The following is a 15,960-nucleotide window of genomic DNA, read 5'->3' as shown; positions in this document are numbered from 1 at the left end:
TGGCAGCTCATTCCAACTGGTGTGTGAAAAAGTTGCCCCTTAGGTCTCTTTTATAACTTTCCCCTCTCACCTTAAACCTATGCCCTCTAGTTCTGGACTCCCCAACCCCAGGGAAAAGACTTTGTCTATTTATCCTATCCATACCCCTCATAATTTTGTAAACCACTATAAGGTCACCCCTCAGCCTCCGACGCTCCAGGGAAAACAGCCCCAACCTGTTCAGCCTCTCTCCGTAGCTCAGATCCTCCAACTCTGGCAACATCCTTGTAAATCTTTTCTGAACCCTTTCAAGTTTCACAACACTTTTGACAACCATTCAACATCAAACCTTAACAAGCTCCCTAAACTTGGTCCAAAAGTTTAGCTCAACTCAGATTACCAAAATAAATACTTGAGCATTAGACCAGTGGCTGCTTTCATATGTACCTTCCATTTTCAACTAAAAATCTAGTCATGGCATTTTGTCTTGATAGGTCAGTCTCTTCATTAGTCTACTACTGGACTATAGAGAAAGTGACTTAACATCACAAGTAAAAGTAGCCCACTTAATTTAGGGTTTAAAATAATGAGCAAGGGGTGTGCATAACAGTATCCATTGTGGTTGAAGTCCACACTATCCTGAAGGTGTGCCATAAAAGTCCAAACAAATAGATTACAATAACAAACACTAAGAATAAAATTGTTCAATAAGAAGAATTCTGTGCTGTTGCTGCCAATTTTTTTTTAAGTCATCCCTTTTAGCAAGTTAATCGAGACTAAAGACAGGACAGAGTAAAAGGAGAAACAAAGATTATTATTTGTTCATGCCCAGATCCCAAAGCATTTAAGATAGCTTGCTAAGCATTCTCTTCCCCAACTGTATAGTTTTGAATGAATGAATAAACGAACGAACATCATGTTGAAGAGAAAACCAATTTTTAATAAAACAAAAACATAAGGCAATTGTATAAAATTAACAACTCTTCAATCAGAATACTCCATTTCCTACTTCCTGTCAAGGACATACATTCCATAGGAAATTAACATTATACTAATGTTTGCAGCAAATTCTTCCACACAGCTTTGTTTTCTTGAAAAATCAAATAGTGCAAACTAGGCACCTCCTCAGTTCACAAATGGGTTCTATCCCATAAAATGCAGATCACAAAAGGATTATGAAATAATTAACCTTCTAAACAAAATCAGACCTGAAAAAAAAAGTAAAAGTTTGCACTAAAAATGACAAATTGGCAATACCAGCAGGCTGGTAATCGTATTCATAGAACAGGATGGAAAGAATAGGAATGTAACTAAAGGTACCAATGAGTTTGATGTCTCAGTACTGCAAGTTCTAACTTTTGGAATTTCTCTCACAACATGTTCTTGATTGTGTAGTTTTACTAATGGCTAAACAGAACTTTTTTAAAATGCAAATATCTGGACCGCATAATACCTTTGGTAGTTGCATGTTATGACAGAAAATTGCTATTTGAAAGTGATCACACACTTTAAATTTAATGATACCACTTTGAAATTTCTCATTTTTAACAAAATATAACTGGCATCATATTTGTGCACAAGACAAAACACAACAATAATGGCTTTCATCCTTAAAAGTATTAGCAATCCACCCGCACTACTAACCCAGCTAAAAGGTTTATGAAATGCTAGTTTACAGGATGTTTCACTGCAAGTCTCCCTTCACATCAGGTGTGGTAATTTGTACCATTGCTAAACAGGCACCTTTGTAAGGTAACAGGCTTCTTAGATTGCAAGTTTATCAGAAAACAAGTTTTGCCACAAGTTCTGAAGGGTGACCTGACCTGAAACATGAACTCTGATTACTCTCCACAGATGCTGCCAGACCTGCTGAGCTTTTCCAGCAATTTCTGTTTTTGTTTCTACATTAACTTATGTCACCTGATATCAGAATACAATAACTTTCAAACTACTTGCATTCTTGTAAAATTCAAAAATTAAATGAAACAAATTGAAACCTGGAACAAAATACAGAAAGAATGACAAAATCATGTGATTTAGGCAGCAGCTACTTGATCTCTTCCTTACATAAAATGTGTATCCCACCATTAAAAGGATCTAGCTATTTCACAACCAGTGAAGTTGAAAACCATTAGGGCACTGGTCATTCCTCGAAAGCTTTTCTTAGGATCAACCTTGTCCTCTAGTATGCTGGTTCTAAACTTGAATAGCCTCTTGACAACAGGCACAGCAGTACTCGAGATATGACCTCATAACGGTACTTAAAATTCAGCACAGGTATTGATTTAAACTCTTACAGATTTTGCATTGTAACTTCAAATTATTACAGTCACTTGATTCCAATCAATTTATTTCAAGTTTCTTCCCCCATACCTATAACCTTGATAATTTTAGCAACTTCTGCTTTAGCACATTTCCTTGTGACCAGTAGGTTTGCAGTCAACGAGTTGAAAATTTGGGGGTGGGAGACAAACATACATGAAAAATTTAAGGAGCTAGATTGTTGTATACAACTAAAATTGTTACTTTATTGACAGTTCAGTTAAAAGATACGTTGAATTAATGTTTCCCAAACATTAAAAAGGAACAAATCAATTTTGCCAACATGTGAATTAAAGTTTGGCCTAGTCAATGATCTGGGATGGAGAGACGCAGACAGACAGACAGACCCTCATCTCTTCCGTCCCTGACTCAATCTTCGAAAGGATTCATTTGTTAAAGAAGTAAAAAAAAAAAGAGTGTAGCAAACAGAAGTGAAATAGTAGTAAGTTTATCAGGTTTTTTTGGGAATCAGATTTTTATTTTCAAAATGGGAGGATTAAAAAGAACCTTGAATACATACCAATTTCAATATTTTCTATTCCTTTATTTCCACCTGATAGCTGAAATCCACCAGGGGGCATATGTTCATCATTGTTTTGGATCATGCACCAGTTAATAGGAATTCTCCATATGTATTGGTTAGGCCTATACTTATTGCATTTGATTTCAAGGAATGACTGAAGAGAAAAAAAACCATGTTTAATAGGAAATTTGCAGCCACTTTGCCCATTTAATATTCTATCCTGTCCAGTCTCAGACAAAAATCAACAACACTGCATTGAATTATGACTTTTACACAAGGGAAAGGAACCTATAGTACAAAATAACCAACACCACAAAACTTGTGTGGTTAACTTGTTTGAATGCTTAAATCTCAAATCATCCAGCAATAAACTGCAGTCAGTGTGTTTCTCAGCCCTACTACAAGTATTTAACAATTCAGTTCAGTGCAAATATACGCAACCTGACATGTACTTTTCTCCCCCTCAAAAAAACCCAGAAAACGTATTCACAATCCTTCACCTTATGATTGCAATTGGCCAGAAATACAACTACTCTCAATTCTAGGGAAAGCTGCAAATCAGCAATGGGATTTGAAAGTTTGTGTAGACAGCTAATGAAAGGGCAAATGGAATGTTCCATCAAGGGATTTGAAATACAAAAGGGGAAGTGATGCTTCAGTTGTGGAGAGACACCTGGTATACTGGATAATGATAGGGTACACTCAGGAGAACTTCTGGTGAGAAAAATACAGAACAAGGAGGAATCACATTAAAATTTGAGCTAGGTCACTTAAGAGCAAAATCAGCAAGTAAATAATTTTTCATCTCTCATTCACACATGCGTCCACACATAGCTTTGACCTCAGAATGGTGAAACAGGCTTAGGGGATCTTTGGAAATGCCTTTATCTGCTTAGATCTCCAGTTTATGTAATACATTTAATTTACATTCCTGTGGAAACAAGCAATTACGTAAAGCATAATCTTGATCTATAACTGATTAGGGTAGAAAGATTTGAACCATGCTCATGGTGGCAATTTTTGAAGATAAAACCTGAATGAAATTATAAAAGTGAAATGCAAGGTTAAAAGACAAAACATGTGATCCATCTCTGTGACAACCATGAACAGTTCTACATGACCCAGAATATGAAACTCATGTACCTGTTGTGTAAATATTAGACAAATGAAGGAAGTGACATCTATACCAGAAAATAATAAATCTGCAATAAACTAGTCTATAACCATTGCAGCCTTGAATTGAATCCTGGGTATTTAACTTTGAACTAGGTAACATTTTACCTAAAGGTTGGAACAAAAAAGCACCCCTAATTCCAGATTTGGACAGGGTCAGACATTGCAACTTTACAGAAATTTATCTGTGTTACAAATAGAAAGGTAGACAAAGAAAAAAAGTGAACTCTCCAAACTTGATATTCAATGTGTATTGATCACATTCAACTAAACAGGAATAATCTAAATTACAACTTAAGCCTTCTGCCATAACTTTTTTTCCCCAGCTGAATCAATTATGACAACAGACATCTGAGTCAGACTGCATCAAGAACTTTTAAAAAAAAATTAGCTTGCAAAATAAAAGTTTTTCTAGGGCGGCACCCTAATAATAGTTCAAAGAATTACTGCAAATCATGTAACATCATCCCCTGAACTCTCAAAGTATATATGGAACTTGCAACCAAGACAACATCTCTCATTGTAGCTTTACCAGTAACAAAAAAGTTTGATTTGGCTATAATAACGTAATTGAATTGTTCACTTTGCTGGACATGGACTAGGATTTAATCGGAATAAAAAGGTTTGAACCAAAGGCATTACAATGGTAGAAGAACTGATCTAGATTAAGAAGGAAACTACAGCATCCAAGAGAACATTGGCTTTTAGATACAAGTCATACCTTTGACTCATATCACACCTTTAATTTCCACCTTTCAGTTCCTTTTATTCATGGTGTGATTTGATCCATTATGGTGCAATGTAACTCCCTATATTATTAGGGAAGCTGGAAATAAAGATTACATTTTCTTGCAAAATGTTTGAAATTCAATCAAGATTTTTCTATCATCCAATTTTAAAATTTAATTCAAGTAATAAAATTGAACTAGTTTTATTCCAAGTAGTTGCTTACAACACCAATACTTCATGATCAAACAAAAACATAATCAGCATTGAGTGCAAATGATAAAGATTTTGGTAGAATAAGAGTTCAAATCAACCCACATGCGCTAACTATGAAGTATAATTTCATAATATGATACATTAGGTTGACTAGAACAGACCCAAACCATTTAGAGTAAATCTTCGGACTTCCTGATATTTGTTAATGCAAATCTTAGACCCCCTAGTTCCTTTGGCACCTGAATGGACAACAGCAATTTCTCCTAAAAGTTTAGACATACAGGAATGATCATCATTGGCCTCTTAATTGTTTTTAAAAAGTTGCAAACTTACAAGTTTGGTTGGATAAACAGGTATAGTTAAAAAGGTCCATGGATATAAAAGGGAAATATTTTGGGCAGGGAATAAATCTCAATTTTGACCAATGTTCAATCCTACCAGTTCCCCAATGGGGGTTTCAAAACAAAAACACAGCAAATACACATTTTAAATGCAAATTTGGCTCACGTAAAAGAAAACTGCAAAAACAAAGTCCTTAGCATGCCAGCTAACAATACTTCAAAACACAGTAGTTGCAACATTGTGCAAGTTGATGAGTTTGTTGGCAGCAGACTTCTAGTAGCTGTAGAGAGACAAAGGGGTATCCTCTTCCATCATGTCATCCTGGTAAGTGAAGCAAAGATTATGTTAAGACTTATTTTATGAAACTCCACTCACCACCTTCGTTCCCCACCTTACCTGACACTATTAAAAATAAATTCTCACAATCAACCATCTGCACTGGCACAGTTTACTGTTTGCTCTCTGCCATGACCATTACTTCTGCAGCATAGAAGCGACAGAAACTAACCCATCTGGAGAAATTACTGGCACAAAAAGTGTACCAAATCACTGTGCACCTAAATGCATTGTAGCACCAATACAGACTCCACTTCCCCTAATCCTCTGCAAAAGAGAGAGAGTGGCTACAGGCAATGCAGGTTTCAGTTAAGACATTGGAGTATTTTGTTTGTTTGCTATCACCTAAAGGAAAATATGTACATCAGTCTCAAAATTATTCATGGTTGACAGAATAAAAAAGGAAACAGATCTTAAAAAGATGAAAATAACAACAATCTAGGGGCCAAAAAGGGTTCTAAGGAGGAGTCACGTGCCCCAAAACATTAACTCTGCTTTCTCTCCATAGATGCTGCTAGACATGTTGAGTTTTTCCAACAATTTCTGGTTTTGTTTGATTTCCAGCATTTGCAGTTTTTTTTGGTAAGATTGATAGAACTAGTTAAATAGATTAGAGGAAAATTAATGGAGGTGGTGGTGATGATAGAACCTGAGAAAATGGATAAGAAAATTGGCAGCCTAAGATGCAAAACAACAATGGGACATTTAAAAAATGTTCAGCAGTAAATGATTGAAGTGAAAAAAGTATAGATATGCAAAATCAAATTTAGAGGAGGAAAAGTTGGAGGAGGCTTGAATGGAGCATAAAAGCCAACCAGAGCGGTCAATGCTGCATTCTGTGCAAGCGTGTGCAATGAAATCAATATATTTAAATCTAATGCTACATCCCTTTTCCAACTAATAATACAGAAGAAAAACAATAGGGCAATAAAAGGTGCAGAGGCATAATATTATTAAACTGCACTCAAGAGAAAACAAGCCTAATTTATATAACCCCTCCTCAATTTAATCATTGAATCTAAGTGTCATTCTTATAAACCCACATTATACTCCCTCTAAAGACCAATATATCCTTCCTAGTATGTGGCGTCCAAATCTCCTCACAGTACTCACAAGTGGGGTCTATCAACGGTTTTGCGCAACTATAGCATAACCACTGCATCGTTCTACTCCAGTATTTTATATCTAAAGACCAGCATTCCATTAGCCTTCCTGATAGTTTTCTGCAACTGTGCATGGAAGTTTAAACGTCTGTGCACCTGAACCACCAACCCTTTGGACATCCACTGTGTTTAACTTCATACCATGATCTATCCATTCTCAGTCCAAAATGGACAGCCTCACATTTGCTTACTTTGAACTCCATCTGCCATACAGTTTTGCTTATTCACTTAGCCCTTTTGTAATTTTATACTAACATCCACACTGTCTACAATGCCGCCTTTGTCTTATCAGCAATTTGGATAAAACAACTTCCAAACCACCATCCAATTTTTGAGGCCATAACAAATCCTTGTGGGACACCACTGGTTAAATCCTGTCAATTTGAGTACCTGCCCACTATGCCTACTTTCTTTAGTCTGTTACTCAATCACTTTCCCAACTATGTCAGTAATTTGCCTTCAATTCCATGGACTTACAGTTTAGCTAACAGTTAAAATTTAGAATTATGGAAAGGATCAAACTTGGATAGGAGTACAAGCTTCATTGGGAAGAGTCAAACCTTACAAAGCTGAGAGGTCAGCTGGCAGAAGTAAGTGATCAGGAGGAGAAAAGCAAAAGCAAGGTTTTACAGGCAGTGGAGACATGGCCCCATAAAAAGAGGGAAAAAACAGTCACAGCCAATCTAGAGTCCTCCTACCTGGTTAACCAGAAGCACACAAAGCAAGAAAATTGAGCAAAGAAAAACAAAGAGAGCTTATGACCATGCTAAATTGCCCATAGTGTTAGGGGCAGGGGTTAATGTAGGGAAATGGGTCTGGGTGGGTTGCGCTTTGGCAGGTTGGTGTAGACTTGTTGGGCTGAAGGGCCTGTTTCCGCACTGTAAGTAATCTAATCTAATGACAATCTTAAAAATAAAAGTAATATTTAAGATTCAAGGAGTATTGAGAAAAAGGGGTGAAATTTAAAACAAAAAGCAGTGAGTCTATGTAAAATACTGGCCACTAAAATTAACAAAAATCCAAAGATGTTTTGTGAGTACATTAAGAGTAAGAGAATGACTAAGGAAATGGAGACTTGTGCATACAGGGTTCTAAATGAGTATTTTGCCTGTCCTCAGAAATGAAGGAGATGATGCAGACATTCCAGTGAAAGTGTGAAATATTAAATAACATAAGCACGAGAAGGCAAGTATCTGCTTTAAAGGTAGATAATCGCTTGGACTGAAGGAATTGTTCACCTATGCTGTTAAAAAAGGAAGCAAGGGAGGAAATAGCAGGAGTTCTCAGAATCATTTTCTAATTCTTATCAGATACTAAAGTGAGGTAACACAGGATTGGAGGTCTGTGAACATTGTCTGTTACTACTGCCTGCAAGAATGTAACAGTCGTTTGGTTGAGTGATTAGAAAAGTAGCAAATGGAATGCAATCTCGAGAAGCGCAAGGTTATGCATCTGGCAAGTGCAACTAAAGCAAGAAAATACATAATTGACAGGAGGACAATGAGTGCAGTAGAGGAAGTGAGAGAGCTTGGAATAGATATCCAAAGGTCCATAAAAATGCAGGACAGAGACAGTGGTAAAAGGCTTCCTTCATTCAGGGAGGAATTAAATACAAAGGCAGGGATGCAATGCTGGGTAGATATAATACTCTGACTAGATGCTATCTTTGTGTACAGATCCAGTCACCGCATTATAAAGGAGAACCTAATTGCTCTGGAGAGAGTAGAAGAGATTAGCAACAACGTGGCAAGGTCTTAAAATTTGCAGCCACAAGGAAATGGATGGATAAGCTAGATTGTTTTCCACAGATCAGAGAAGGAAGAGATGTGACTTAAAAATCAGAGGTGTATCAAATAATTAGGGACTTGGATAAACTGGACAAGGAGGACTTAATTCTCTTCTCTGCTGGAGGAACTGAGAGGACACAGATTTAAAAGGTAAATGGCAGAAGGGGGCATGAGAAAAACGTTTTCAAACAATGGTGAGTGTTTAGGTATATCTATCCAGTTTGATGGTTGAGGTGGAAGCTCCCAAATTATTTGAGGGGGAATGGATAGAGGCAGGGACTGGAATGGTTTTTCAGGTTCCAGGATTTAGAGGTTTCAGTAAGAACAGAGAAGATGGTAAAAGAGGGGGAGGTGTGGCATTGTTGGTCAAGGACAGAATTACAGTTGCAGAAAGGATGTTTGGGGACTCGTCAATTGAGGTAGTATGGGCTGAGGTTAGAAACAGGAAAGGAGAGGTCAGCCTTTAGAGAGTTTTCTATAGGCCTCCAAATAGTTCCAGAGATGAAGAGGAAAGGGTGGCAAAGATGATTCTCGATAGGAGTGAGAGACAGGGCAGTTGTCATGGGAGACTTCAATTTTCCAAATATTCACTGGGAACACTATAGTATGAGTACTATAGATAGGTCAGTTTTTGTCCAGTGCGTGCAGGAGGGCTTCCTGACACAGTATGTAGACAGGCCAACAAGGGGCAAAGCCACATTACATTTGGTACTGGGTAACGAGCCCGGTCAGGTGTTAGACTTGGAAGTAGGTGAGCACTTTGGTGATAGCGATCACAATTCTGTTATGTTTACTTTAGTGATAGAAAGGGATAGGTGTATACCACTGGGCAAGAGTTATAGCTGGGGGAAAGGCAATTACAATACAATTAGGCAAGATTTAGGAAGTTTCCTAGATAAGTATGTATCTGTCAGGCAGGGAGGAAGCTCTGTAGAGCGTGGGAGCCCTGGTTTACGAAGGAAGTGGAATCTCTGGACAAGTGGAAGAAAAAGGCTAATGTTAGAATGAGATGTGAAGGCTCAGTTAAGGTGCTTGAGGGTTACAAGGTAGTCAGGAAAGACCTAAAAGAGAGAGCTCAGAAGAGCCAGGAGGAGACACGAGAAGTTGTTGGCGGATAGGATCAGGGTAAACCCTAAGGCTTTCTATAGGTATTTAAGGAATAAAAGAATGATGAGAGTAAGATTAGGGCCAATCAAGGATAGTAGTGGGAAGTTGTGTGTGGAGTCAGAGGAGATAGGGGAAGCACTAAATGAATATTTTTCGACAGTATTCACTCTAGAAAACTCAATGTTGTTGAGGAGAATACTGAGATACAGGCTACTAGACTATGTGGGATTGAGGTTCACAAGGAAGAGGTATTAGAAATCTTGCAGAGTGTGAAAATAGGTAAGTCCCCTGGGCCGGATGGGATTTACCCTAGGATACTCTGGGAAGCCAGGGAAGAGATAGCTGAGCCTTTGGCATTGATTTTTAAATCGTCATTGTCTCCAGAAATAGTGCCAGAAGAGGATAGCAAATGTGGTTCCCCTGTTCAAGAAGGGGAGTAGAGACAATCCTGGAAATTATAGACCAATAAGCAGTACTTCAGTTGTTGGTAAAGTGTTGGAAAAGGTTATAAGAGATAGGATTTATAATCATCTAGAAAAGAATAATTTGATGAGGGATAGTCAGCACGGTTTTGTGAAGGGTAGGTCGTGCCTCATAAACCTTATTGAGTTCTTTGAGAAGGTGACCAAACAGGTAGAGGAGATTAAACCGGTTGATGTGGGGTGTATATGGATTTCAGCAAGGTGTTCGATAAGGTTCCCCAGAGTAGACTACTGTACAAAATGCGGAGGAATGGGATTGTGGGAGATATAGCATTTTAGATCAGTAATTGGCTTGCTGAAAGACGACAGAGGGTGGTGTTTGATGGGAAATGTTCATCCTGGAGTCCAGTTACTAGTGGTGTACCACAAGGGTCGATGTAAGGTCCACTGCTGTTTGTCATTTTTAGAAGCGACCTGGGATGAGGGCATAGAAGGGTGGGTTAGTAAATTTGCAGATGACACTAAGGTCGGTGGAGTTGTGGATAGTGACGAAGGATGTTGTAGGTTACAGAGAGACATAGATAAGCTGCAGAGCTGGGCTGTGAGGTGGCAAATGGAGTTTAATGCAGACAAGTGTGAGGGGATTCACTTTGGTCAGAGAAACCAGAATGCAAAGTACTGGGCTAATGGTAAGATTCTTGGTAGTCTAGATGAGCAGAGAGATCTCGGTGTCCACATACACAGATCCTTGAAAGCTGCCACCAGGTTGACGGGGTTGTTAAGGCGGCATACAGTGTTTCAGCTTTTATTAATAAAGGGATCGAGTTCTGGAACCATGAGATTATGTGACAGCTGTACAAAACTGGTGCGGCTGCACTTGGAGTATTGTGTACAGTTCTGGTCACCACATTATAAGAAGGATGTGGAAGTTTTGGAAAGGGTGCAGAGGAGACTTACTAGAACGTTGCCTGGTATGGAGGGAAGGTCTTACAAGGAAAGGCTGAGGGACTCGAGACTGTTTTCGTTAGAGAAGAAGGAGATTGAGAGGTGACTTAATAGAAACATATAAGATAATCAGAGGGTAAGATAGGGTGGACAGGGAGAGCCTTTTTCCAAGTATGGTGATGGCGAGCACAAGGGGGCATAGCTTTAAATTGAAGGGTGACAGATATAGGACAGATGTCAGAGGTAGTTTCTTTACTCAGAGAGTAGTAAGGGTATGGAATGCTTTGCCTGCAACGGCAGTTGATTCACCAACTTTAAGTGCATTTAAGTCGTCATTGGATAAGCATATGGACGTACATGGAATAGTGTAGGTTAGATGGGCTTCAGATTGGTATGACAGGTCGGCGCAACATCGAGGGCCAAAGGGCCTGTACTGCGCTGTAAAGTTCTATGTTCTGTGAATCTGGAGCTGCCCCTGAAGCACTAATCTGGAAAGCTATGGACCCGATGCTAGAGCTGGGATTGGAGTAAGTAGCTAGCTGGCACAGACATAATGGGCTCAGTGGCATCTGCGTTGTAACTTTCTCCAGTTCTCAAGTGTGATTTTCAGGTTTGGTCATGTAAAAATAAAAATCATTATGGGTAATCAGAAAATAACTCATTCCCAACACAAATGGAACCAGCTTCAAAATAGTCTAATCAAATGATCGGTACAGTGCCACACAAACCATTTCAATTGTACTGGCATGGAATTAAAACAATAAGCATTACAAAATCAGTGAAAACTAGCAAAATAGCATTATAAACATGCAAGATGCCCAACAGAAAAGAATTCTTTAGGGAATTTAAAAACCGTAACTAAAAAGGTTTTGTCATCTTAAAAATAAAGCTGAGAAAACAGAAAATAGGAGTTAAAATAACAGGACAATATCTTTCAAACTTATTTCTACCATTGGGAGCTCATGAAGACGCCGGAATTCTGGTTGGTTGTTTCGCTGACGGTACTTCAGAAACCCAAGTATTGAAACAATTCCAATAATTATAAAGAAAACTGTGGTGAGTCCTATAACAAGAGGGTCCATTCTGGTTCCATTTGGATTAGAAACCGGCCTCCCTGTTCAAGAAGAAAGTACACTTTTATTAGTATAGTGTGTCAAGTTTTCATCCATATCCCACTTCAAGTTATTCAGTCATAAATGTATTGTAACAAACATTCCCGCGAGTGCATTTTGAGAATATTTGTAGCTCAGGTTGAGGTTCTGGATGTAGGTTTGCTCGCTGAGCTGGGAAGTTTGTTTTCAGATGTTTCATCACCCTACTAGTAATATCTTCAGTGAGTCTCCGAATGAAACACTGGTGGTGTATCCTGCTTTCTATGTTTGAGTTTCCTAGGGTTGGTGTCATTTCCTGTTCTTTTTCTCAGGGGGTGGTAAATGGGATCCAAGTCAATGTGTTTGTTGAAAAGAGTTCTGGTGGAATGCCATGCTTCTAGGAATTCTCATGCATGTCTCTTTTTGGCTTGTCCTCGGATGGATGTGTTGTCCCAGTTGAAATGGTCTCCTTCCTTATCCATATGTAAGGATACTAGTGAGAGCAGGTCATGTCATTTTGTGGCTAGTTGATGTTCATGTATCTTGGTGGCTAGTTTTCTGCCTGTTTGTCCAATGTAGTGTTTGTTATAGTTCTTTTATGGAGTCTGTTGTGGGCATCGTTAATCATTTCTGTAAACATTGTGCTGCTGTTTTACTCTGCTATTCTTTTAGCCCTTAAATGTTGCTCACGACAGACTCTTTAAAAGAACTGTAACAAACACTACATTGCACAAACAGGCAGAAAACTAGCCACCAGGATACGTGAATATCAACTTGCCTCAAAACGACATGACCCACTCTCACTAATATCCTTACATACGGATAAGAAAGGTCACCACTTCGACTGGGACAACACAGCCATCCCAGGACAAGTCAGAGACACACAAGGGAATTCCTAGAAGTATGGCATTCCAACCGGAACTCTATCCCATTTACCACACCCTAAGAAAAAGAACAGGAAATGACATTACCTCCCTGAGGAAACCTAAACATATAAAAAGAAAGCAGGATACACCACCAGTGCTTCATTCGGAGGCTCAAAGAAGATGTTACCTAGTATGGTGATGAAACGTCTGAAAACGAACCTTCCAGCTCAGCGAGCAAACCTACATCCAAAACATTCCCACTTTCTTGACACATTTAACAGAATTACCAATGATTTGAAAGCTCCAAGAACATTCTAGAGGTTTTCTCCTTTTTGGAAGGCATTTTCACAGTTATCTGTGCAATCCTCCAAATTAACTTCATTTTAGCAAATGACAACTTCAAACATTTGAAAGGGTTATTACTCTCAAAACTTCAACTAAATAAAGAAATTAGATCACAGAACAATCTCGGTTATCCGAACATCAATTATCCAAACAACATCTCAAGGACCTGTAAATGCTTCCTTGGTTTACAAACAGAACAGTTATTGAACAAAATACTCCTTGCCTGTCTTGTTCAGATAATCGAGGTTGTTCTGTACGTGGAATGTAATTACAGAAGTTGGTCTATTGGCATAAAAAAACCCCATGTTTCTGCACTCCATACATTGGGAATAGGACCATCCAAGCTATTGCGCCATTCAATACAATTATGGTTGATCTAGAACAAAGAACAAAGCAAATTTACAGCCCAGGAACAGGCCCTTCGGCCCTCTAAGCCTGAGCCAATCCAAATCCACTATCTAAACCTAATCGCCCAATTTTTAAGCATCTGTATCCCTCTGCTCCCCCCCCAATCAGGCATCTGTCCAGACGCATCTAAAATGAATCTATCATGCCTGCCTCTACCACCTCTGCTGGCAACGCGTTCCACCCTCTGTGTGAAGTACTTTCTGCATGTATCCCCCTTAAAACTTTTCACCTCTCACCTTGAAAGTGTGACCTCACGTTATTGAATCCTTCACCTGGGAAAAAGCTTATTTCTATCCACACTATCTATACCCTTCATTATTTTGTAGACCTCAATCAGGTTCCCCCGCAATCTCCATTTTTTTTAAATGAAAACAATCCTTACCTACTCAACCATCCTTCATAGCTAGCACCTTCCATACCAGGCAACATCCTTGTAAACCTTCTCTGCACCCTCTCCAAAACATCCACATCCTTTTGATAATGTGGTGACCAGAACTATACACATTATTCTAAATGCGGCCAAACCAAATGTCTTGTACAATTTTAACATGACCTGCCAGCTCCTATACTCAATACCCAGTCTGATGAAGGCAAGTATACCATATGCCTTCTTGAACACTATCCACCTGTGCAACCACCTTCAGGGTACGATGGACCTGAACTCCCAGATCGCTCTGCTCATCAACTTTTCCCAAATCTCTTCCATTTACTGTATAGTTCACTCTAGAATTAACTTCCCAAAATGCATCACCTCACATTTGCCTGGATTGAACGCCATCTGCCACTTTTCCACCCAACTCTCCAGTCTATCTGTACTCTCTTGTATTCTTTGACAGTCCCCATGCTTTCTGCTACTCCACCAATTTCCGTGTCACCTGCAAACTTGCTGATCATACCAACAGTGCCCTCTTCCAGATCACTTATGTATATCACAAACAACAGTGGCCCCAACACTGATCCCTGTGGAACACCACTGGTCATCTTTCTCCATTTCGAGAAACTCCCTTCACCTACTACTGTCTCCTGTTGCTCAACCAGTTCTTTATCCACCTAGCTAGAACACCCTGCACACCATGTGACTTCACTTTCTCCATTAGTTTACCATGGGGAACCTTATCAAAACGCCTTACTAAAGGTCCATGTATATGACATCTACAGCCCTTCCTTCACCTATCAATTTGGTCACTTCCTCAAAAGAACTCTATTAAGTTGGTGAGGCATGATCTCCTCTGCACAAAACCATGTTGCCCATCACTGATATGCAACATGATATCTTTTCCAAATATAAATAGATTTAATCCCTCAGTACTTTTTCCAGCAACTTTCCCACCACTGACATCAGGCACACTAGTCTGTAGTTACCTGGAATATCCCTACTACCCTTCTTGTACAGGGGGACAACATGAGCAACCCTCCAGTCCTCTGGCACCTCACCTGTATTTAAGGATGCTACAAAGGTATCTGTCAGGGCCCCAGCTGTTTCCTCTCTTGCCTCCCTTAATCTGGAATAGATCCCATCCAGACCTGGGGATTTGTCCACCTTAATATCCTTTAGCCTACCCAACATATCCTCCCTCCTTATGTCAATGGGATCTGGAGTAAACAAACTTCTATCTCTAATCTCAACATTCATCATGTCCCTCTCCTCAGTGCACACTGATGCAAAGTAATCATTCAGAATCTCACCCATTCTCTCAGCTTCGACACACAACCTTCCTTCCTTATTCTTTAGTGGACCAACTCTTTCGCTAGTTAGCCTCTTGCTTCTCATTTGAAAAAAAAAAGGCCTTGGGATTCTCCTTAATTCTGCTTGCTAAAGTTACTTCATGACCCCTTTTAGCCCATTTGATTCCAAGCGGGAATCACTTAGCAGGGTGGTCTTAAAACATCTCTCCCACCTGTTCCCCATAACCTTCAACACATTTGCTGATTGAAAATCTAACTCTGCCTTCAACTCCACTTCTCTGTAGGCAAGAGAAATTCAAAATGTTTAACAAGAAATTTTCTACACTCTTGCACACCCCTTCAAGTTTCCTTCTCCCTCCCCAAAGTGGACTATGGCTCCTCCTCCCTGCCACCCCTTGGCCACCGCTGGCCAATTCCCTTACCTTGGGTCCAAAAGGTGGAGCCCTGGACCTTGGCAAATCCTCCCAATCCTGGTGCCACACCCCAAAAAATAAAGGTGGCGGTCAGTGTCACACCTCCCCAC

At 39.4% G+C, this 15,960-nt stretch overlaps 1 protein-coding gene across 1 annotated transcript in view; it reads right to left on the bottom strand.

The window, feature by feature from the left end:
- Positions 1-896: 896 nt before the first annotated feature.
- LOC140479956 (uncharacterized) overlaps positions 897-15,960 on the bottom strand; it is a 58,767-nt gene continuing 43,703 nt past the window's right edge. Inside the window, exons 4-5 of the mRNA XM_072574391.1 lie at positions 11,992-12,155; positions 897-5,602 (exon numbers count right to left, since the gene is read on the bottom strand). Of these exons, the coding sequence (XP_072430492.1) occupies positions 5,555-5,602; positions 11,992-12,155 (212 nt within the window). The 3' untranslated portion in view covers positions 897-5,554. The remainder of the gene's footprint in view (positions 5,603-11,991; positions 12,156-15,960) is intronic.

The sequence above is a fragment of the Chiloscyllium punctatum genome, chromosome 7, assembly GCF_047496795.1.
Source record: "Chiloscyllium punctatum isolate Juve2018m chromosome 7, sChiPun1.3, whole genome shotgun sequence".
In the NCBI taxonomy this organism is placed as follows: Eukaryota; Metazoa; Chordata; class Chondrichthyes; order Orectolobiformes; family Hemiscylliidae; genus Chiloscyllium; species Chiloscyllium punctatum.
This window is presented reverse-complemented; position numbering and strand designations above follow the sequence as displayed.